The sequence below is a fragment of the Mesoplodon mirus genome (assembly GCF_964341445.2).
Source record: "Mesoplodon mirus genome assembly, chromosome: 5".
Classification (NCBI taxonomy): Eukaryota; Metazoa; Chordata; class Mammalia; order Artiodactyla; family Ziphiidae; genus Mesoplodon; species Mesoplodon mirus.
This window is the reverse complement of record NC_138980.1, coordinates 16,240,226-16,265,264: the sequence shown is the minus strand read 5'-3', so window position 1 is coordinate 16,265,264 and position 25,039 is coordinate 16,240,226. Positions and strand designations below refer to the sequence as shown.

The following is a 25,039-nucleotide window of genomic DNA, read 5'->3' as shown; positions in this document are numbered from 1 at the left end:
TGATGAGGTTGGATCTTGTGACCCTGGACTCGCTCCTTGGGGAAGGACATAACAAGTGCCCCAAGGGCTGGCCCTCAACTCATCTCCAGATACTCCCCCTACATCTAACCACCCAGCGACCTCGAGCCACGTGCTGTTCCCTGAATATGCTATGGTTCCTGTCTGGAATGTCCTTCCCCATCTTCCCTCCTCTTCCTTGGTCATCCTCTTTTCCTGGTGAACTCCTACTCATCCTTGCAGGTTGAGGCCCAACTCAAATGTCCCTTCTGGTGAGAAGCTCCCCCAAGCCTCAGAGGTTGAGCTGGTCACTCTTTCCTCTGTGTTCCCAGCCTCTATCTGAACACCTTCCAAATGTTATCTGTGGCTCTCCCTTTCACTAGACTGATAGATACCCTGGAAGGCAAAAACTCCACAGCTCCAGTGCCTGGCCTGGGGCTGGGCACACAGGAGGTAATAATAGGTTTCGTGTAAGGCAGGGAGCCACCCCCCAGAATACAGAATAAGGACTGAGTGTGCCTCACCTGGGTTTATCATAGAGGCATGTCGTGGGCAATGGCTCAAACGGTGTGGTCCCACTGCTCACGTGCTGTGTGTCCCTGCGTAAATTAACCTCTCTCTGCCTCAGTTTCCGCATCTGTAAAATGGCGCCAGTAGTGGCACTTGCCTTATGGGGCTGCTTGAGAATTTCCACAGCACAGAAACCGGACGTGGAATAGTGCCTGGCAGGTAATAATGGCTCACGCATTAGCTCAGTATTAGGAGTTTCATCAGGGAGACTTTGGAGGGTGTGATGGTTTGGGGAAGGTGATTTTGTAAGTGGGTTGACCCTCAGTTTCCCGCAAAGAAAAGTTCCCAGTACCACCTGCTGATTCGGCCACATTCTTGACAGTCTGTACCTGGTTGGCTGAGCCATCCTGACGGATGCTGAAACCACGTTATTTGTCATCATCACCATCATTATTATTATCATCTATCTATGGCAAAATGTACAGTCAAAGATACGTTCTGGGCTCCCCTGGTGGCAGAGAGGTTAAGAATCCGCCTGCCAACGCAGGGGACACGGGTTCGAGCCCTGGTCCGGGAAGATCCCACATGCCGTGGAGCAACTAAGCCCGTGCGCCACAACTACTGAAGCCCGTGCGCCTACAGCCCGTGCTCCGCAACAAGAGAAGCCACCGTGGTGAGAAGCCCGTGCACCGCAACGAAGAGTAGCCCCCGCTCGCTGCAACTAGAGAAAGCCCGTGTGCAGCAACAAAGACCCAACTCAGCCAAAAATAAATAAATAAAATAAATAAATAAAATAAATAAATTTATTTTTTAAAAAAAGATACATTCTGAGGCAAGAAGGCAGAGAACAAGTGTTTGTGGGGCACCTACCACATGCCCTGCTGTGGGAGTGTTAACAGATACCTGTCACTTCACACTCCCATGTGAAAGAGGGTATGAGCCCATTTGGAGGGTGTAGAAATGGAGACTCAGAGAGAGGAAGAGAGTGGCCCAGGGACACACCGGGTGGCAGGCGGGGGGGTGCGGTGGGGGTGGGGAGGGCTGGAACCTGAGCGGTCTAGAGCCAATGCCCTAAGGAAAGGAACCCCGAGATCTCAGACTCCAAGTGAAGGGCGAGACAGGGACATCCCCAGAGTCCCCACCAAGCCTCCAAAGCCACACCCAGACATGGGGCATACTAGAATGACTCCGCAGTTCTTCCAAACTTTGAAAAAGCTGTACAGGCCAGAGTTTAAGGGTTTTACTTTTTCTTGGAAGAAGTAATACATGCAAGTGATAAGAAAAATCATCAAGCTGTATAAAAAGGCAAACCGTGTGAGTCTCTTTCTCACTCCCGACCCACAGCCCCCTGCCCAGAGGTACCACCCTTACAGTCTGTGTCCTGACATGGGCATACGAGTTTTTCCTCTAATCAAATAGCATAATGTACACATGATTTCTCTCTTTTTTTAAAATTTAGCTTTATTTATTTTTTTTGCCTATGTTGGGTTTTCGTGGCTGCACATGGGCTTCTCATTGCAGCGGCTTCTCTTGTTGTGGAGCATGGGCTCTAGGCGCACGGGCTTCAGCAGTTGCGGCACGTGGGCTCAGTAGTTGCGGCACGTGGGTTCTAGGGCATGCGGGCTTCGGTAGTTGTGGCTTGTGGGCTCTAGAGCGCAGGCTCAGTAGTTGTGGTGCATGGGCTTAGTTGCTCTGCGGTATGTGGGATCTTCCCGGACCAGGGATCGAACCCGTGTCCCCTGCATTGGCAGGCGGATTCTTAACCACTGTGCCACTAGGGAAGTCCCTGTACACATGCTTTCAACTGTGCTTTGCTCACTCGGCAATCTATGTCTAAGCAGGTCCTACATCAGTTTATACAGAGTGGTCATGTGGCTTGTTTGTTTTCATGGCATAGAAATTAATTTCAAATGTCTTCTCCAGCTGCTGAACAAATCCACTGCAGAAGACCAGCTGGCAATCCAAATTTCCCAGGCTCACATCCTTCCCCTTCTCACCTGCAAACTGCAGCTGTGATGCCTCCTGATAAAGAATCCTGCCAGGTGGGCAAAGCACCCTTCTCACTTGAAATCTCACACCTTTTCTGACCCACGTTTCAGAGCCATTTTCACCCTTCCCACCCCACCTTCAAGCCCCAGCAACCCACAGGTTGCTGTAATGATGAACAGGCCCAAACTTGGGAGGTGTTTTTAAAGGTCAATGCTGACTTAGGCCAGTCCAGGTTTTCTAGCTGCCTTCCTTGCTCCAAGCCTGCAAATGGGCCCCAAACTTCTGACTCTATGCAGATCAGAGGTGGGGGGATAGGGGTGGGAAGGCCTCTTTCTGAAACCTGCGTGTGTTGTCCCAGGCTTGGACCTAGCAGCTGGATAAGTGCGGAGTCTGCTCAGCTGAATCCGAGTGTCCAGCAGCCCATGCTGTATGTCTGCTTCCCCTACCTTGTCCCCAGACTGGAAAGATAGAGACAATGTCTCAGCACCCCTGGGGCCTCAGGGTCTAGCATAGTGCCTGGCTCAGAGAAGCTATGAAATAAATATTTGTTGAGTGAGTGAATGAATGAATTAAAAAACATGAAGGCAGGTAGGAAGTATTTCCACCAGAAAGGCCTTCTGATACTGTAGAGTTTTTCAATCCATGTTTGGGCAAGATGCTCAGGCTCTGTGACTCCAGACTTCTTCTGAAACTGACTCAGGCACTGGACAGTAGGAATGTGACGCCAGGAGGATGCTCGCTAGTGGGAGATCCGGTGCAGCCAGCAAAGGGGGCACCGGACCCAAGACCCAGACGCCAGCAAGTCAAGGCATCTGTGTAAGGCCACAATGAGCACTTCAGTGGAGAAGGCAAAATTCAAACCTCGACTTGTGAGTCTCCGGTGCCCTTGCTGGTTCCTTCAGTTATTAATAGCACTTACCATGACGTCATGAAATGGTGTGTTTCTGTATCTGCCTGCCTGCTCAGCCACGCACTCTTCAAGGACAAAGACCGAAGCCCATTCATCAATTTGGTCCCAGGACATGGCACACGGCCTGGCCCCAGACCTGGCTGATAAATATTTGTTCACTAAATGGTAGCTAAGGGCTGGCTTCCCGTGCTCACGCCTTTCCTCTTGTGCAAGGGAACTTGCCCTCTCACACACTGTGCTTGAGACTGCAAATCAAACCACGTCCCCAGAGGGCCACTTGGCAGTACCTTCTACATTTCACAATGCACATGCCCTTTGACCCGGTAATTCCTCTTCTAGGAAAGTTACCTTACAGAAATAACCATACAAGGATACAAAACCATATGGACAAGGATGTCTATAATAGCAATAAGCTGGAATCAGAACGCCCATCCTCAGGAGGCTGGTTACATAAACCGTGGGTCGGCCAGATAATGGAAAGAAGCACATGGTGGCCGTTTACGTGCTGGTACGAAAGGTGTGCAGGATGTGTCAGTTAAAAAAGGGCAGGGAAGGATGGTGTGCCCAGTACGCTCCTGTCTGTGCTTAAAATGACGACGCAGGTATTTCAAAGACTGAATATGTTTTTTAAAAACTCTAGAGGGATACAGACCTGATTGTTAAACATACTCGATAAGGCAGAGAACTGCAGAGCCTGCAAAGAAGTGGCCTGAGCTGTTGGTGGTAGGAAGGGGACAGGAAGCCTCGTTGGAACTTTTGTGACCAGGTTCATAAACTAATTGAACAGGTAGATGAACAAGCCCTTTTCCTCTTATGTACCCCGAGTACCTTTTCCATGGGGATCAATGCACAAAGCGTCACAGCTTCTGCGGTCACAGACCCTCATGGGCTGGGGGCTCCAAGAGGATGGTGATAAGAAGAGGTGCACGGTCCAAGCACTGAGAGTTTGGCACGTACCCCATACTTGACAGGCGTGATCACACTTCACCCCCAGATCAGAAAACTGAGTCTCAGAAGGGTGAAGTGACTTGCTCAGGGTCACCCAGCTGCTAAATGGGAGAATGAACCCAGCTCTGCCAGATCTGAAGCTAGCAGGACATGAATCCTGCTGCCTGGCTGCTCTGTTCTCTTCTCCAGGGATGTGGACAGCCTGACTCAAGAAGGCATCTGCAGCTTGGACGACCTAAGCTAGAGGCAGAGCCAGCCGGGGTGCAGGGATCCCCAAGGTCAACCCCTGACCTGATAATGGCCTGCCCTGGGAAGCAGCGGTGGACTCCAAAAGGACTGCCCGGCCCCAGGGCCCTGCTCAGGGGACAGTCCATGGGGAGGGTCCCTCTCCCACACCAACCACTGGAAAGGCCCACCTCTTGCAAGCTGTGAAACTTCAGACAAGTCACTTCACCTCTCTGAGTCCATTTTCTCATCTGGAAAATGTGGGTAGAGCCTTCCTGCTTGCAAAGTGCTTTTGGTTTGTTTTTATATTTTTTAAAATAAACTTTATTGTGGAATAATAATAGACGCAAAGATAGTACAGAGAGTTCCCATCCGCCCTTCGCCCAGCTTCCCCTTATGTTAACATCTTACATAACCCTGGTATGTTTGTCAAAATGAAGAAATTAACATTGTCCAATACTGTTAACTATGCTACAGACTTGTTAGATCACTAATTTCTCCGCTAGTGCCTGTTTTCTGTTCCAGGACCAGACCTGGTATCCCATTTTGCATTTAGTCATCGTGTCCTTAGTCTCGAATCTGTGACGGTTCCTCAGTCTTTTCTTGGTTTTCAAGACCTTGCCACTTTCACAGAGTCTTGGCCAGGTGTCCTGTAGAGGGTCCCCCAGGCCAGGGCTGTCTTTCCCATGATTAGACTGGGTTGTGGTTTTGGGGGAAGATCCCACGGAGGTGAGGTGTCCTTCGCATCAAATCCCATGGCAGGCAGCGGGCACATGACATCTACGTGACCTCTTCCTCACTGGTTGATGCTAACCTTTGTCACTCGGTGACGGGGCAGGCTCTGGATGTCTCCACTATAGTTACTACTTCCTTTCCATTCTCTCCTCTTTAATAGTGAGTCACCAGCTCACACTCCAGGAGAGGAGAGTTGAGCTGTACCTCTCAGAGGGGGATATATTCATAAATATTCCTTGGAATTCCTCTATAAGGAAGGTTCATCCCTTCCCTCCCATTTATTTAGATCAGTATGGACTCCCGGACCTTTTTCTTAATTCTTTGGGTAACAAGCCAATAATGCCATTATTTATTGTGCTACTCAGATTGCCCTGTGTTGGTCTTTGCCCTCTTACAGGCTGGCCCCTGTGGCCTGCTGACACACCTCCACCCCTTGCTTTTCCTCCAGGAATTTTTTTGCTTTCTGGCACAAGGTGTCCCAGGCTTATTTTGTACACTTCCTGTCCCAGCCCTGCAATCAGTCATTTCTCCCAGGAGCCCTGGGTCCTTTTAGTAGAAGACTGGCATTCAGAAACCAAAATCTGAGTGACAGGATTATTTTTTTTAAATGGATAGAAACATCCTTATGTCAAAAACTCAAATAGTCTAAAAGGTGTGAAGAGAAAAGTCCGTCTCCCTCCAACCCATGAGCCCCTGTTTCCCCTCCCAAGGACAGCTACTTTTTTTTTTTTTTTTGGCTTCGTTGCTGACGTGGGCTTTCTCTAGTTGCGGCGAGCGGGGGCTATTCTTCGTTGCGGTGTGCAGGCTTCTCATTGCGGTGGCTTCTCTTGTTGCAGAGCATGGGCTCTTGGCACGCGGGCTTCAGTAGTTGTGGCGCACGGGCTTAGTTGCTCCGCAGCATGTGGGATATTCCCAGACCAGGGATCAAACCCGTGTCCCCTGCACTGGCAGGCGGATTCTTAACCACTGCACCACCAAGGAAGTCCCTGGGGCAGCTACTCTTGGTGATTGATTTCTGGTGTCTCCTTTCAGAAACAGGTGATGTTACACCTTACAGCGCTACAGTGAGGACAGAGAAGAGCTGAGGGACCAGAGGCGGGGCCCAGCAAGATGCCCATCATTTCTTCCCTCCTCCTGTCTCTCTGTCTTCCCTCCCTGGCCCAGCATTTCTGCAGAGTGTGGGCAGGCACAGGTACAGGGGGTGGGGAGAGGGTAGGGAGCAACGGAGAGAAGGGGGCTACTCACTAATGGCCCCGGTGTACGTCGGCTGTGTGAGGTCCTTGGGCACCTTCCTGTAGATGTCAAACCTGTGGAGAGCAAAAGGGACGGGGTGAGGTGGGCACAAAGGGCAGGTGTCAGGCAGCGGGGGAAATGGTGCTGGCTGGTGTGCCCAGCAGCCGCCACTCTTCCCCGAACCAGCTCCTCCAAGAGGCCTGAAGGACGTCCCCTGCCCCCCATGGGATCCTGGCTCCCACACCTCCTTTGTCGCACTGCCTCACTACTTATCACCCCCTGAGACAGATGGCCTGGACCCCTCATCTGATTCTAGTTCTTGGTTGGTCTTGCCCCCAACAGAATGTAAGCTCCATGACGGCAGGGACCTTGTTAAGTGTTGTCCCCTGCCGTATCCCTAGACCCTTGTTTGGGCCTGGAGCAAAATAGGCCCCTAGTAAGCACTGGGGGAATGCACTGAACCTGGGCGTTGGCTTTGTCTGATGCTGAAGGGAACGGGCAAGTGCCGTCTTCCCTGAGTTCTCTGACGGCGCTGCATTCTTGCCTGGCATCACCTCTCCGCCCCCTCTTCCCTTTCCTGTCTCTACCTCCTCTTGTTTCCACTCCCCACTTCCCCAGCTTCTGCAGCCTTCTTCTTGGGAGATTCTCCTGAACTCCAAGGCAGTAGGTTAACAGAAAATCCTGCCTGGGGCTGACATCGGCTTGTGACAGCCCTGGCTCCAGCTCACGTGGGTTTCTGCCCAGACACAGAGCAGACGCCTTTTTTTCATATGGATCCCACCAGAGCAGACAGGGGTGGTGGGGTGGTGGTGGAGGAACTGGGGGCTTTGGAGTCAGGCAGACGTGGGTGTAATTCTGGCCAGTTGTTTTAAGGGGTAAGGCCCTAGAATCAGACTGCCCTGGGTTCAAATCTTGGCTGGTCTTCTTCCTTGCTGTGTGATGTCAGGCAAACGACGTCACCTCTCTGAGTCTCAGTTTCCTTTTCTGTACTATGACGAGACCCCGCCAGGCCCCTGAGTAAGGGAAAGAAACGTCAGCGGAGGAGCTGACACAGAGCGTTCCCAGGCACTTGGCTTCTTCCCCTCCACTTGATGAGCAAGCAGCTCTAAGTCCACAGCCCTTCCCCAGCTCTCTGGTGAAGAGGCTGGCAGCTCCGCCCTCCAGGGGTGATGGGCTGGCGGATGGCTCCTCTTGGGTGATTGGGAAACAAGGTTAGTGCCGTGCTAACCCTAATGCAAGGACTTGGAAATCTTGCATAAGATCTGATACTTGACTCCTGTGCGTTCACTCTAATGACACATGAAAGGTGCTCGGTTCCTCAAGACCTCAGAGGAGAAAACATTCCTATAGGCTGCAGAGCTAAAAGGTATCACTTTCTCTCCCACCTGCTCAGTCACCAGTCTCCTGTGCTTAGGCCCCGAAGGGCACTAAAAACTGAGGCTGGGAGTGTGGTCAGGAGGGGTGGGGGCCTCATGTGGCTCAACTATCCATATCTACTCACCTCCCTTATTCTGAAAATGCTGCCCACTTTACCTGTGGGAGGCATATTAGAGGAGAGAGTATGTACTGGGGAGTTAGCCTGCCTGGGCTTAAATGTGACCCCACCACTGTGTGACCTTGGGAGCGTCACTGAACCTCTCTGTGTCTCAGTTCCTCTGTCTGCAAAATGGGGGCAACAACAGTAACTATCTCACTGCTTAGGGATTAGAACCAAATGACTTAGTGCATATAAAGCACTTAGAACCATGCCTGGCACCCAAAAGTACTATAGCAGTATTTGCTGTTACTATGATTAATGTTTATTTGGCTGACATTTATGAGCACCTACTATGTGCTAGCCCTCTTTTAGGAACTAGAGACATGGAGGTAAAATCAGCCCTCAGCTCTGCGTACCTGTAGTTTAGCAGCAAAGACAAAGAGGGAATCAAAAGGAGAACGCAGTGGTGCCCCACCATGGGGTTTGCTGGAGGTGCCAGATGAACCTGAAAAGGGCACCTGGGGTCATCTTGAAGCTTCCAGAAAGAGCTGATGTCTGAGCAGGAGGATGGGAGAAAGGGTAGGTGCAGGCAGAGACTGGTCCAGGTAGGAAGAACAGCAAAAGCAGAGACGAAGAAGAGGACGGAGCCTGACATGCTGGAAGGCTGAGTTTACCTGCCTGTGGTACTAGGACGGGAATGGAGGGAGTGGATGCTGGACAGGCAAGAGGGGCTTACAAGCCAGCTTTCTGGTCCAGTTGATATCTGGTTACTACCCTGGACCCACAGCCAGAAACTGGGCCTCATGGTTTAATAAATATATGAGCCACCATTTCAAAAGTGGGAGTTTTATGGGAAGTCAAAGGCTGCCCAGGGTAAGAAGCGGGGAGTGGCCTAGAGCAGAGTGTCTGAACCTGACAAGGGTGAGAGAGGGAGAGATGGGAGATGGTTGCATACAGGGGGGCTGATCAAATATATAAATACAGTGAGGATAATGGGGGCCGGATGCCTCACTGTTAGGGAAGGGAGGTATACATAGAGAGAAGTAGAATAAACCCCATGGTGTTAGAGTGGAAATGAAGGTATTGCTGTGAATTCAGCAATGGTTTTCAGCATTCACAAATAGAGAAATATCCACGTGTGTAGACACATCACATATACATTTATTTCCTAGCTCGTTCTATAGACAGGGTGCAGGAACAGTGACAGCCAGACAGCAGTGAGCACATTGGGACCTCAAACCTTGGCTTCTAAATATCATTCTTTACTCAAAGGAATCAGCTCCTTGGAGAAATGGCTGATTCCAGGGCTGGGTAGGGAAAATGCAAGATGAACTTGGAGTATCTTCTTATGTCAGAAAGCAAGAAAGAATGATGGGACATATCAAAAGGACAAGAAGCCAGCTTAAAGGGTCTCCCACTGGCCAAAAAGGGGGCAATGTAAGCATTAAAATCAACAATCACAGTAATAGATTATGACCCGTTAGATAAAATAGGAAGCCAAAAATCTACATAGATGTAAATAAAGAAATAAGTAAATCAAGTCTGATGAGGAATGGGATACTTCCATACCTTCTAAGTACCCCCCCCAAATCTTTATTAATCATAAAGGGAAAAAGGTAACTTTACAGAGGAGAAACTTGACAGACATCACTGTAATCCAGTGACCAAAGGGAGTGTCACCAGTAAGGAGACACATCATGTGCCTCCTGATATGAAGTACTGGGGAGGGTACCCCATCACTCCTGTGGGGAACTTGCTCAAGTGTACAACCTCAGATGAATTATGAGAAAACATCAAACAAATCCAAACTGAGTGTCATGCTACAAAATGACTGGCCAGCACTTGTCAAAAGTATCAAGGACACGAAGGTAAGTAAAGACTAAGGAACTGTCAGAGATTGGAGGAGACTAAAGAAATGTGACCATTGGGGCTTCCCTGGTGGCACAGTGGTTGAGAGTCTGCCTGCCGATGCAGGGGACACGGGTTCGTGCCCTGGTCTGGGAAGATCCCACATGCCGCAGAGCGGCTGGGCCCGTGAGCCATGGCCGCTGAGCCTGCGTGTCCGGAGCCTGTGCTCCACAACGGGAGAGGCCACAGCAGTGAGAGACCCGTGTACCGCAAAAAAAAAAAAAAAGAAAAAAAAAAGAAATGTGACCACTAAACCCCGCAGGCTGTCCTGGATCAGAGAAAGGACATCAGTGGGACAACTGATGGGATTTGAATAAGATCTGTAGATTAGTTAATAGTACTGTAGAATGTTCTTTTCCTGGTTTTGAAAATGGTTTGGTTATATAAGATGTTATATAATGTTATATAACATTTAAGGAAGCCTGGGTAAAGGGCATATGGGAAGTCTTTGTATTATTTTCACCATTTTTTGGCAAGTCTGCAATTATTTCAAAATGAAAAGTTAAGATCTTTTTTTAATTTAATGAAAAATTTTTTAAAGCTTAAGTGGGAGATGTCATGTAAAAATCCCACCCAGCTTGCTTTCTTTGTGTATGTTTGGTCCCTATAGGCCTCAGAATTTGAGATGCTGGCTTAACAAATGTTTGGCCAGGTGTGCTGGGTGTCAGGCAGAGTATGTCTTTGTCAGGAGAGGGAGGGGAGATGAAGGCTGAACGAACGAAGGTCTAAGAGAGGAGGCGAGACTTGGACAAAACTACAGACGGCAATGGCAGTCAAAGAAGGTAGGTGCTCCGGAAACAGGGAATGACGCAAACCAAAAGCACTGCCATCCCATGTGGGGTGTGTTCCCGCGTATATTTGTATTTAATTCTCATCTCACAGTAGCTCTGGCAGATACTGATGTCCTGTTTTTCCAGGAAGAAGACTACGGCTCAGCCATAAGCCACTTGCTCAAAGTCAGCAAGTCAATTTAGCAGAGCTGGGATTCAAACCCAATTCTGGGTCCACAGGCCATTGTCCTTCCACTGCCCTCTACTTATGGGAATCAGTTTAGGGCTCATTTATTGCTAAACTGAAGTCTCAAGGTTTTGCTTATTTGCTTTTCTGAAGATGCTGCCAGAGAGCAGATGGGGCTCTCTTGGAAAACAGGGACCAGCGCAAAACACATTAATTCATTCAACAGGTATTTACTAAGTACCTACGAGCAGTGCTCTAGACGGGGGGAAGATGAAAGTGGTCAAGGTAGACATGGCCCCTGTCCTCAAGAAACTGTCGGTCTAGCAATGTTGATGGCTCCTTGAGAAGGGCCACCTAAACAGAATGTTCTCTGATAATGATTCCATTCCCATGCCGCAAATCCAAGCTGGGGAGTGGTGGTAGGGTAAAGGGATAGCTGAAAAGGACCCTGGGTTCAGAGCTGACCACAAGCCAAGTGAGTCAGCAGTGAATGTCACTAAGAAAATGGGCCACCGGGAGGCTGGTGAGAACCCAGGCATGTGACAGCTAAGGAAGTCAGCCGTCGTCTCTGGCTCACATTAGTCAGTCCCTCATTGCGGTGATGTGGTGATGCGATTAGATGTGGCCACCCACTGTTAAGAGAATGTAGAAGAAAGGGTAAGGAGAAAGGGAGAGAGGGGAAAGGATGCTTAGTGTACATCTAGTGTGTGCTGGACTCGTGCTAGGCCCTGGACCGACATGGTCTCATCTAATTCTCTCAGCCAACTTGTGGGTTGGGGATTGTTATTCCATTTTACAGATGAGGCTCGGAGGCTGCTGACTTGGCTAAGCTCTCACACCTATGAAGTGTCACAGCAGGGATCTGAATCCAGGCCTAATTTACATCCTTGTTGCTTTTCCCAATGATGTGGGGATAAACCAGGACCTTTTGGGTGGAAAATACTTCTTAGGAAGAAAGATTAAAGAATTGGAATGGCTTGGCCTTAAATAGAGAAAGCTAAAGGATAGATTCTTTATGTTTGTCAAAAAATGCTCTTTCCCTGTCCTCCCCCTAGACTGTGAGTTTCTCACGGGAAAGGACCTGGGCCTCCTTGCTGCCCAGCCCTGCCCAATCCAGGCCCTTGGGGAACAACTGATCTGAACGAATGGGTCAATGGATGAACCTATACAAAGATAAGGTCCACTGGCTGGCCCCATAAACAAGATTAAGATGAAATGGATGGTGGGGAAGCTGAGTGATGGGTCCCCAGGGGTTCCTTGTACTGTATTTAGACATGTTCACTTACAAAAAAGGCAAAATGGGCTTACATGAAAGCAAGAAAACAACCAGCTGGACTTACGAAAGACTGAGCTAGATGCCAGAAGAATGGGAGCAGTGCCCAGAGCCAGGTGGACCATAGGTTTGTCACCTGTTGGAACAGGACCCAAATGCGGAGACCCCAGGGGACCTCCTGCCTTCACCACGCTCTGCTGTTGGGTCTAGAAGGTGTTCTGAGATCACTGTGTCCAACCCATTCATTTTACAGAAGAGAAAACAGAAGCCCCAAGAAGGAGTGACTCACCCAATTCAAGGTATAATTAAACTCAGAGTATTTAAAACAAAAAACAAGCCAATAAAAAAAGCTTGTGAAATCCGTGTTATCTCATGCTCTTGAAATGTCATATGCTACTGACTTTCAACCAGGTGCAATCTGGGCGCCCCAGGGGACATCTGGCGATGTCTGGAGATATTTTTGGTTGTCACCCGGGGGAGTGGGTGGTACCCAGCAGGTAGAAAGCCAGGGAAGCTAATGCATCCTACAATCCTACAAGGCACAGCCCCCTACAACAAAAAGGATACCAGCCCCAAATGTCCATGGCACTAAAGCTGAGAAACCCTGTTGTAGGCAGAGAAAACCTTCCCATGCGGGAAGCTCATTTTCCCACTGAGCCTGTGTTCTCTCCACAGAGACGCCTCCAGTTGCCTCTGCTCCGTCTGCGTGAAGTCATGGCCATGGCCTTGATCGCCCCTGCGGTCTTTCCCTGTCCTTTTCCGCTCTGTGCCTGAGAAGGCACACTTGGAGAGAACTGGGCAAAGGAACCCCCAGGGAAAAAATAAAGTCCACCTGAATTTGTGACTTCTTATAAAGGTGCAGTAAGTACAAATGTCACTATTTGAATCAAAAAGGTGCTCAATCCGTGCCTCTAACTTCATTATAACTTAGGACCAAACAAATTTCTTAGGATAAAATATATGTCAACATCAGAACTAGAAGTCGATGAGAATATAGGATTTACTTAACAGAAATTCACTGTACAGGCCACATCTAGCCTACAGAGCGAGGGACGGCTGCATAACCTCACCCAAAATAAACACGCATAAGTCTTCTCTTGATCCCGAGCAAGGAAACTGCCGCTGGAAATCTCTGACTAATGGATTTCTTCTGTAATTTCTTTTCATAGCAGAATACCTCAACTCTTGCTATTTTAACTTTTGGTGCTTGGGACCTCACTTCTCCCCTGCTCTTGAAGACAAATCTCAGATCGCCCTGTGGTTCGCCATGTGTGGGCGGCCACCAGGCAGGAGCTCGTGATGTCACTGTTTCCACGGCCTAATGAAATTAGACGCCATTTAGGAGCAAGTCATTGGAAGTGGTGGGTCACTCATCCCAAAAATAGTCAGTGAGGCTTTAGTTGGTTCTTTGGCCTGCTCACCCCTGCCCACCAGCCTGTCAGAGCCCTCGGTGTCAAGCCCAGGGAGCTGGGTGAAAAATGTGCTTGTTGGTTCACTTACTCATCTCTTCCACCTTACTGAGAACCACTGGTGTGTGTGCACATGCACGTGTGTTGAAGGGCACACAGAGGTAAACAAATGGACGCACCAGAGCCTAACGCGGCTGGGAGAGAACCGTGCAAGCACCAGTTCTAATCAGCCCCAGAATCACTCTCACCGCCCCTGAATCCTGTCCTTGACATTCAAACTACTACTGTGAGCTCACACACCACTCCTCCCTCTGTCAGAAGGATGGGGAAAACATCTGTCTGTTTCCAGCCCAGATGGAGGGGCTTAGAGGGGGGGAATAATAATAACAACAGCAATCACAGCTACACCGCTACTGTCCCCATTGTGAGGGATCACGGTGCACCCGGCCTTGGACTTGGACTGTCCATTCATTAGCCCACATCCTTTGTACAGCCCTGTTCAGTGGATACCAGCATTCTCCCCATCTCACTTGCCCAAGATTCCGGGCCAGGATTCGAACTGCTGCAGTCTGGCCTCAGGACCTCTGCTCTGCCCACTGTACCCTATGCCTGCCTGGGACAGGGAGACAGGCTGGGAGCGGGAGGCGTAGAGGCCTGTATCTGCGGGAGGGCTGGGTGATGACGCTCTGTGTACACAGTACTAACACGCACACAGTTCTCTCTCCAGCCCATCCCCTGTGGCTCTCTCCCTGAATCTCAGTGCCCTTGTGAAGGTCAATCGTCTACAGGGTGACCTCTCAGCTTCAATTGCCTCCACCTGTGACCTCTCCTGTCTCAGAATACCCTCTGACCACAAAGCCCTGGCCAAAGGGAAAGAGGAGTAAATTTGACTGCTGAGCTTCCAGAAGGCCCCTCTCAAGGCAGCCTTCCCCACCTTCCTGGGCGCTGTGGACATATACATTCCTGGTACAGCTCCGAGACGGCTGCAGGCTATCTTCCGCTCTTGCTGGGCTGGGACCGTCAGATTTGTTCTTGAATCCACTGTGGGTCGTGCGGGGCTTGGCCCATTAACGGTATTCAGTAAATTCCAGGTGAAAACATAAAATGATGTAGGCACAGGGCTATTACTCACCGCTGCACCAGCTGTAACAGCAAACAACTGGAGGCCACCCAAACGTCCATCCAGGGGGACCAGTTAATAAACTACAGACCATCCACAAAGTGGAGGATGATGCAGCTATAAAGAGGAATGAGGAAGGTCTCTACAGAGGAAGAGAAAAAGCAAACTGTGGAACACTGAGTTCTGTTAAATTTTGTGCGTGTGTGTTTGGGGTGCGGAGCAGCTGGAGGTAGTGATAAAAATAAATCTCCATCCTTGTTTATATCTTTAAAAAGAAACAATAGAAGGTGTAACCAAAAGCTAACACAAATGGTTACTTCTCTTATTCTTAGGAGATGCATGAAAATATTAAATATTTAGGGATAAATTTGACAAAAGAAGTGCAAGACCAATATACTGAATACAATAAAACATTGCTGAGGGAAATTAAAGAAGACCTAAGTAAATAGAGAAATACACTGTTAATGGGTCAGAAGACTTGATATTGTTAAGATAGCACTCATCTATAGATTCAACTCAATTCCAACCAAAACTCCAGCAGGCGTTTTTTGTAGGATTTGGCAAGCGGATTCTAAGATTCATATGGAAATGCACAGGACTTAGAAGAACCAAAACAACTTTGAAAAAGAACAAAGTTGGATCTGACTTCAAGACTTCCTATAAACCTTACAGAAGAAAACATAGGAGAAAATCTTAGTGCTCTTAGGTTAGGCAAAGACTTTAGATAAGACACCAAAAGCATGAACCCTAAAAGAAAAAAGTCATAAATAAGGCCTCATCAAGATGAAAAGCTTCCATTCTTCAAAAGGCATTGTTAAAAGAATGAAAAGACAAGCCACATACTAGGAAAAATATATGTGAATCACATGTCCGTTAAAGGATTTATATTCAATTATAAAGAACTCAAAACTCAGGAATAAGAAAACAAACAACCCATTAAAAAATGGGCAAAAGATTTGAACAGGCATTTCACCAAAGATTCACTGATGGTGAATAACCACATGAAATGATGCTAATATCAGAGTCATTGGGGAAATGCAAATTAAAACCACAGAGATACTATTAGAATGGCTGACATTATAAAGACTGGTCACACCAAGTGTTGGTGAGGATATGGAGCAACTGGAACTCTCAGACATTGCTGGTGGAATGTAAAGTAGTATAACCACTATGGAATAGAGTTTGGCGGTTTCTGAAAATGTTAAATATACGCTTACCATATGATCCAGCCATTCCATGCCTAGGCATACACCCAAGAGAAATGAAAGTATTTTCCCATACAAAGACATGTATATGAATATTCATGGAAGCTTAATTTGTAATAGTCACAAACTGGAAACAACCCAAATATCCATCAACAGTCAAATGGACAGATAGCATATCCACAAAACAGAATATTACTCAGCACTAACAAGGAATGAAGTATTGACAGGAGCAACATGGATGATTCTCAAAATAATTCTGCTGAATGCAAGCCAACGCAGTATGATTCCATCTACATAAAATTCTAGAAAGTATAAACTAATCCAGAGTGATAGCAGATCATTGGTTGCCCAGGAAGGGAAGAAGGGAGAGACTTGAGGAAACTCAGGGGGATGGTGAATATGTTATTATCTTGTGATGGTGGTTTCATGGATGTATACATATGTCAGATTTCTCAAACTGCATACTTTAAGAATGTGAAGTTTATTGTATGTCAATTATACCTCAATAAAACTGTTGGAAAAAAACTTTTTCGTAATAGCCACGAATGAAACACATCAAATACATTAAGCAATCTATGAGTTCATAATGATACTTCCTAAACCAAAACCAAAAAAAAGCCTCTTTGGATACCTTTGAAGATGTTAAGCCATTATTCTGAAAATTGGTAAATAAAGAGAAAGCATTTATTCTGATTTTTTTGGGTATACACAATGTATATCTCGGTAACCAAATAGCTGAGGAGGGCAAAGTCCGATTTTACAGAATAATTTCAAAGAATAATGTGGAAGGACTAGTAGAATTAGGAAGATCATCATTGTGCATTCTCTGATGAAATACTGGGTTTAGGCGTTTATCAGCAAGGATGGGAAGTTTCCTAACAGATGCATCGGGCTGCTGCTACCTGAACCCAGTGACCGATCTCAGCATCTCCAAGGGAAGACAGCAAGTTATTCTGTACCCCTCTCAGTGTGATGCAGTAGGAAGTACACAGCACACTTCTTAATGACTGGCCTAGAACAACCTCACATTTCACCTTCCATTTGATCCTTAACCCACAGCAGCTTGATGCCAGGCCCCCCTCACCCACTCTTTCTTCGTGCTATAGCTAAGATCACCCAAGAGTCCCTAAGGGCCTGATGCCATTCGCTCTCCTCAGTACTGCCTCTGCACCAATACTGCTGACTGTCCCTTCCTTCTTAGATCTCTCTCTGCTCTTGGCTGCCTAAAGTACCATGGCATCCTCACTCTTCAGCATCTTCTGCTGCTTTTCCTGCTCCTTTTCCTCCTCCTGCCCCTGATATCTTGGTATACCCCCAAGGGTCTGTGTTCAGGCCCCTTCTCTTTTAACTCCCATCCCCAACTTATCTATGCCTTAATTTACTGTGCCGAGTTCCAGAGAGGCAGGAGCAAGCCAACAAGATAGAAGTAGTCCCTGTCCTCATGGCGCTCACCCAGTAATGCCCAAGGAGCATCCTCATTCCTAAAGGCATCATGCCGGCCCTTCACACTTGACAGGTCCAGAACCAAACTCAACAGCACCTCCCACAAAACCTGTTCCCAAAACAATGAGGGAGGAGGAACCACAGGGATCATGGAATCCAAATGTGCACGTCTGCAGATAGTTAAAGGGAAACACGGCAAGGGCAGCAACGTCTTGTGTTAGAGATAAGGATCTCTGATTCTTTCCAAGTCACAGCCTGTGTCCTCCTGGGGTTCCCAAATGTCTGATAAGTGATGAGACGTGCTGTTCTTGGCCACCATGACGAGCAAGAAAGTGAAATAGCTGATCGGGAAGATAACTATCCAGGCAATTCTCAGAAAGTGTTTTAGATGGTCTATCGGTAAAAAGATGGAGGCCTCACTGGACTGGATGGACAACGCCCTTAGCTGTTACCTGGACCCAGGCTCATGGGGGAGCACGAAGCTCACACACAGCAGGGAAGGAGCACTAGTCTTACTATATACATTTAGTTGCATTAGCTCTAAATTCTTATGCAATCTGTTCCTTGAACAGTCAAGCAAGCATGCTCTCACCTCAGGCCCTTTGCCCTTGCGTTCTCTGTATCTGGAATGAGTTCCCCTCAGATCTCTTGCTGTCTTGCTCTTTCATGTCTTTTAGGTCTATATTCAAATGTCACCTCCTCAAAGACCTGTCCTGGCTACCAGCTAAACGACACCACTCTCCATCTCCTTACTCTGCCGCCTTTTTCTTCACAGCACTTGCGATCACTACCCTGTGTTATGTGTGTTTGTTCACTGTTCCACTCCATCACTAGAATATAAGTTACAGAAGAGCAGGGGCCTGCCTGCCTTTGAGTTCCACTGTATGCCCAGAGCCTAGAGAAGTGCCTGGCACACAGTAGGTCTACAGAAATACTTTGGAATGGACGAAGGAGGCAGTGTTTCTCGAAGTCTGGCCCATGGACCACTGCCTCAGAATCCACCAGGAAGCTGGTTAAGTGTGCAGATTCCAGGGCTCCGCTGCAGAATGAACTAAACCAGCATGGGGGTTTCGCATTGCCAAAAAAGTGCAGTTCAGGAGATGTCAAGGCATGCAAGACTGCTACGGTATAAGTCAAGTGTTTACTTCCAACTTCAAATTTATTTCCTAAGACTTTCTGCTTGCACCCACCTGAGTTACTACAGGCCAACAGAGGGACAGGCAAGGGGACTGGTATTTCCCAGGCTCCTATCCTGTGGGCCAAGCAGTACTTAAGTCCCTTGACCTACTTTATCCCACTGAATCCCTTCCCCCTCACCCACGAGGTACCATCAACAAGTGTAGAAACCAAGACTCAGAGAGGCTTAGCCACTTGCCTAAGCTCACACAGCCAGCAAGAGGCGGGGTCAGGATTGGAACCCGGGTCAGCTTCACCCAGAGGCTGTGCATTGACTCTCTGCGGCCTCCGCAAAGCTCCATACCAGCCCCTGGGGGCCTCGGCTGTCCGTGCTGACCTCCCTTGCCCATGCGCAGCCTGACACCGACAGCAGGCTGGGGGTACTTGCTGAGCGAGGGAAGGAGGAAGGGTTCCGTGGAGCTACGGAACTGTGGCGTGGTGCCACTGAGGCCCCAGCGGAGCACAGCTGAAGGGGGGTCCCCTCACCCCTACTGGCCCCCACCACCCTGCAACAGCCCAATGAGCTCACGCTCCCCCAGAAACAGGAAAGGCCTGGTGTCGGAGCCCGAGGCCGTCAGGCTGCCAGGGCTTGGCTGGGAGTCAGGCTTCCCACTTGTCAAGGCCACAGGGAGGGAGGGCTGGCGGGGGACAGCCAGGGCCCCCAACGTGTTTCCAAATCACTGGAAACAGGACGCAGCCGCTGGCCCCACACCAGGACACAACAACATCCCGAGCTCAGATGCTATAAATGGAAATGTATTCTTAGAGGGGCAGGACCTGAGCGGGGTTTTTCAGAAGTGACCCATCATTGGATAAAAATACAGACGGCATTTAAATGTTGAGCGGTGGAGCTATTCCGGGGATTAGATTCTCACGCCCCTGGCTCCCCGCCAGGGCACGGCCTTCAGCAGACATTTAAAAGGAAGAAACGATTGGTACCAGTGTTTTAAGTTTAGGAGGAGAGAACTGGGGGAAAAGACGGCTGTGTCGAGATACCTGTGGAAGGGGCTCCCTTCGAGGGACCCCAAAGGTCCTTTGACCTCCACCTGCCCACGGGATTCAGTTTTACTCAGTGCCATGAGACCACCTTTTGGACTACATCTCAGCTACCTTGAAAAGTGAAGGCTGAGTTCTGGCTAGGCCTGGGGTTAGAAGCCTAGGACAGGATTAAGATTTTAAGAGATTTGCAGGTAAGGAAAGTATAATAGAGAAAAGCTGGAGGCGGCCCTGGTGTTACGAGGAGGGCAAGGGCAGCACTCACTGAGCGCCTCCCAGGAGCCACAGCCTCTCGACTCACGTCATCTCATCAAAATCTCAAACCCGTTCGAGATACCAAAATGAGGTTCACCCCTATTTTTAAAGGAAAAGGAACTGGAGCTCACAAAAGACTGTGTAGAGGGGGTGAGTCTCCGGCTGAGACCCTGAGTGCAGGAAGACAAGCAGAAATGAGGCTGGGGAACAGGGGTGGAAGGGTGTCCCATGTAGAGCGACAACTCCGGCCAAGTCTCATGGCTCCAGAAGCCCAAGGTCAATCAGCAAGTGGCAAAGCTGAGGTCTGAGTCCTCGTCTGTCTGGACATGAAATTACTGTGCCGCCCTAGGGAGCAGCTGTGTGCCTTAGGAAACAAGGTGGTTCACAAGTTAAAAGGTGAGATGTTCAGACAGTCCCATGCAAAAAGGCACAAGGAAAGGAATCACAGGGTTCTCCTTGTTGGCCTGGGGGAGAGTTTAGTTGGTGACCGTTTTCCTTTGGGCACATCTTGGTACTTTTCAGTTGTTCTATAGTAAACAGGTTATAAACGGAAAAATAAAGACAGCGAGGGTCTTAGGAGACCTGTCGTGGGCTCCCCAGCCCCTGTCTCTCTATTATCTGCCTCTTCACCCCATGACCCCAACATTTTGTTCCAGAAAGCCCCGTTCTGTGCCAGCTCTGTGCCTTGGCATGCACTGTGCCCTCTGTCTGCAGCACCCCACTCTCTCCTTCCGTGCCAGCTCATTCATTCTCCCTGTCATTACTGAGTGCTCACTATGGACCACGCACTGTTCTAGGTGCTAGACATACAACAGCGGTCAGACACAAAGCTCTCTGCCTTCACCTAGCTTACACCACAGTGGGGGAGACAAACAATAAGTGAACTAATATATGTCAGTGCTATGAAGAAAAATAAACCAAGGCTAAGAGAATAGAATGTAACATGGGTACTGCTTTAGACGGGGTGTGAGGGGTGTCAGAGAAGGTTCATCCGACCCGATGACACGCAAAACACGTATCTCCTTTCAGTGAGACAGCAGGCACCTGGATGTCCAGGGAAGAGAGTTCCAGGTTGAAGGGATGGTGAGTGCAAAGGCCCTGAGGCAAGGAGCATATTTGGCAGGTTCCTCCAACAAGGAGGCTGATACAGCTGCACTGGGAGGTGAGGTCAGAGGCCCCAGGTAGTTCTTTAAAACTTAGCTCACACACCCCTTCCTCTGCGACGCCACCTCCAATCAGCATGAGGCTGGCTGAGGCACCCTATTCTGGGCTGCCATGGCCCCTGAGCTTCCCTCTGTCATCATTTGACACATGGTGTACTGTCATTATATATGTGTTACACATTATATATTTACAATTATGAATGAACGGCACATCCCACTATGTCTCACTAATACTATTGGTGTCTACCATCAACAGATGAATGGATAAAGAAGATGTGGTATACATACACACATACATATACACAATGGAATACGACTCAGCCATAAAGAATGAAATTCTGCCATTCACAACAACATGGACGGACTTGGAAGGTGTTACGCTAAGTGATGTAAGTCAGACAGAGAAAGACAAATACTGTATGGTATCACTTAAATGTGGAGTCTGAAAAATACAACAAACTAGTGAATATAAGAACAAAACCAAACCAAACCTGTGTTACTTTATCATGTGTTTTCCTTCTACCTGTCCTTTATATCATAGCATTGTAGTCATTAAAAAAGAAAACTACTACTGCCGTGTTCCCCTCAAAGTTGTGAACTCGTCAAGGGCAGGAACTGGTCTTATACAGTGTGGGGTCCCCATTACCGGCACTTAAGTGGGGAGCATCATTTTTAAGCAACAAGAGATCTGCTGAGTCACAGAAGACTGGTGGTCTTTCCGGGCCAAGAGCTCACCTGAGATGTGCAGGTGAGTCCCCTCAGGGAGCTCCAGCAATGAGACATCACGGATGAGACCTATGTGAGGCAGGGAATGGGTGACTGAGAGCGGGAGGGAAGGGGCCTCCTCCCTACCCTCCCCATTTCCTCCACCTGCCTCAACCTGTGCTTCCCTCACCAGCCCATGGCTTATCGGAGCCCTCGCTTTCAGGACAGCCCACATGGGAAGATAAAAACTTAAAACCACTTCACCAGGGGGTGATTATTCACAGATAGAAAACACCCCTCCCCTCTGAAAATGATTCCAGGAAACAGCAAGCATCCCAAATGCATCAGTGGGCCCAGACACTGATCCCCTAGCTGCTCACATCACCTAATGGGAGGCAACCAGGCATTGTGTGTCTCTGAAGGAAGTACACGCTCCCCAGTAGAAAATACCTGCTGAGGCTAGGCAGGTACTGAGATGAGAGAAGTGGGCCGGTGGGGCCTGCAGCCATCGGAGGGTCCACAGCTCATCTAAAGAGGGTAGAAAGCCCCCCAGCTTGGCCCATGGCTGGAACAAGGAGCCCTGGTGCGCCCAGATCAGGGAAAACCAGAAATCTGGGGCTTACGTGAAATTACCAATTTAAAAATGATGGCAACCAGGTTTTTTTTGTTTGTTTTGGGGTTTTTGTTTTTTAAATAAAACAATATGCGAATCAAAGAAAACACTTCCGTGGCTCATATTTGGCCTGAAGACTATCAGTTTGTGAACTTGGCCTTAAATCTTGAAGTATTTTTGCATCAGAATAGATGGTAGGACTGAAAAATTAGGAGAGGGCAAGAAGACCTAAGCACTGTAAAACTAGAAGGGAACTTTGAGATCATGGAGCTCCTGTGTGGTCAAGAAGGTTTGTCTCAGGGATCCATTCTAGTGGCTGCCCAGCCGCTAAGGCTGGGACTGGACTCAGTGTGTGCATGCTGGGATGGATTAGCAACGTCTGCCAAGGACATGGGACTGGGGGCACCAGTGACACTCTTCCTGGGTAGTCAGCAAGGCTGATTTAGTCCAGACCCATTTTAAAGGCAGAAAAACTGAGGCTCAGGAAGCAACACTGAATTGCCTCATGTCATAAGTGAGAACTACCTGTGAGTCGCACCTGGGGCTCTTCCTATGACACCCAGGTGCCCCTAAATCAACCAAAGACTTATCTTAGAGAGAAGTCATCTCTGAACCAATAATGCAAGTCAATAAGAAAATGTGACTTTAACAGTGATTCATTTTATCCACAGCTCTGTAGGGACAGAACCTTTTCTAAACAGCAAGGGGGTCTGAGTCCTGACAAAGCCATCTGAGGATACTGCCCACAGCACGCACACTGTCCCAACTGAGGGCCTTGAGCTGGCTGAGGGGCCTGGCACCAGAGGGAGCCTGCGTGCACCTGAGCGCGGAGGCCTGCCTTGAGCTTGGCCCTCCTCCCTTGCACTCAGTGTGAGTCAGGGCTCTCGACTTCAGTGTGCTGGCTGCAAAATTTTCAGTTTTACTTGGCTCCTGAGCAAAACGTACTTTTCCAAAGGACATCGATTCAACTGAGCTGAGTTTTGCAATGCCCTGGCAGTGGCAAGGCCAGCCTCCCTGAGCACACGCTGTCCCAGGCAATGAAGACTGGTGGTCTTTGTGGTTATCACCTCCCTCACCCCTTCCTTCCTCCTCCCCAACTGGGAGGATCCGTCCCTCCCCTGGCAGAGCCCCCTGGCATGCCTGCTGTCCCACGGGTAACCCAGCCAGGGAAGCCCTCACACTCTGCAGAGCCGTGCCTCACCCCCACTCGCATCATTGCCAGGGCAGGTAAAGAACACAGGCCAAGGGGGTCGGGCTGGCAGTGGCTCAAACATCAGCAAGTACATCGTGTACCTCTTTGCTTTTTAAAAACTAGACCATCGTTTAGAGCGGTTTTAGGTTCGCAGCAAAATGGAGCAGATGCCCCCCCCACCGACACACACACAGCTTCCCCCATTATCAACACCCCGCACCAGAGTGGGGCATCTGTTACAACGGATGAACCTGCACTGACACGTCATTATCACCCAAAGTCCATAGTTTACAACAGGGTTCACTCTTGGTGGTGTACACTCTATGTTTTTTTTTTGTTTGTTTTTTTTTTTTTTTTTTTTTTGCGGTACGCGGGTCTCTCACTGTTGTGGCCTCTCTCGTTGCGGAGCACAGGCTCCGGACACGCAGGCTCAGTGGCCATGGCTCACGGGCCTAGCCGCTCTGCAGCATGTGGGATCTTCCCAGACTGGGGCACGAACCTGTGTCCCCTGCATCGGCAGGCAGACTCTCAACCACTGCGCCACCAGGGAAGCCCTATGGGTTTTAACAAATGGAAAATGGCACGCATTCACCATTATAGTATCATACAGAGGAGTTTCACTGCCCTAAAAATCCTCTTGCTCTGCCTGTTCATCCCTCCCCCACCTCCTACCACCCCAGGCAACCACTGTTCTTTTTATTGTCTCTATAGTTATGCCTTTTCTAGAATGTCATATAGTTGGAATTATATAGTATGTAGCCTTTTCAGCTTGGCTTCTTTCTCTCAGTAATACTCCTTTAAGTATCCCCCATCTATGTCCTTTCATGGCTTCGTAGCTCATTTCCTTCTAGTACTGAATAACATCCCAGTGTCTGGATGAACAACAGTGTACCCGGTTTTTCAATCCCTGAGGCGTGGATCTGCAAAGCCAGGGGCTCTACTGCCTATTAGCTGTGTGCCTTCGGACAAAACTTTCTCTGAACCTCCAGTGTTCTTCACCTGTAAAATGGGAATAAAAGTACTGACGACTTCACTGGAGTGCAGGTTATATGTGGAAGAGCGTGGAAGGCACGGATGACAGGTCACAGCAGGGAGCAAGCACACGACAGATGTCAGCTGCAATTATAATCACTGCCAATTATCACCACTGCCAATTATCACCACGATGGTGTGGCTGTCGCTGCCATTCGTGGGCTTATTCTTGCCTTCTCTCTGCAGAGCAGTACGAGGGGGAAGTGGAGACAACCCTGACTCTGGGCTCACACAGGTTGGCGTTCTAATGCTGACCCCACCTAGGCAACTAGCTAGACCTCTCTGAACCTCTGTGGATTACATCCCCCTCCTAGTGGGATTTTGATAAACAAATGGGATCACTAACTGGAATGCAGAAAGAGCCCTTAGCACCCAAAAAGCAATCACAAAAGGTTAGTTCAAAGCTATTTGGGAGAGGTCCTTGGCATTTCCTGTGAACAGCCCCATTGAGTGCATGAGGCAGAGAAGGTGAACAGTGGGTGTATTAGAAAATGGAGATGAAAGCCTGCTGGTTAGTACCAGGGCCAGGAGGAACGTCTTCAAAGCAGAGTGAGTATGGAGAGAGGCT

At 48.8% G+C, this 25,039-nt stretch overlaps 1 protein-coding gene across 1 annotated transcript in view; it reads right to left on the bottom strand.

Annotated features, from left to right (window-relative positions):
• The window catches only part of ERGIC1 (endoplasmic reticulum-golgi intermediate compartment 1), a 107,428-nt gene that overhangs the window by 48,948 nt on the left and 33,441 nt on the right, over positions 1-25,039 (bottom strand). The window contains exon 2 of the mRNA XM_082621494.1: positions 6,560-6,621. Within this exon, the coding sequence (XP_082477620.1) occupies positions 6,560-6,621 (62 nt within the window). The remainder of the gene's footprint in view (positions 1-6,559; positions 6,622-25,039) is intronic.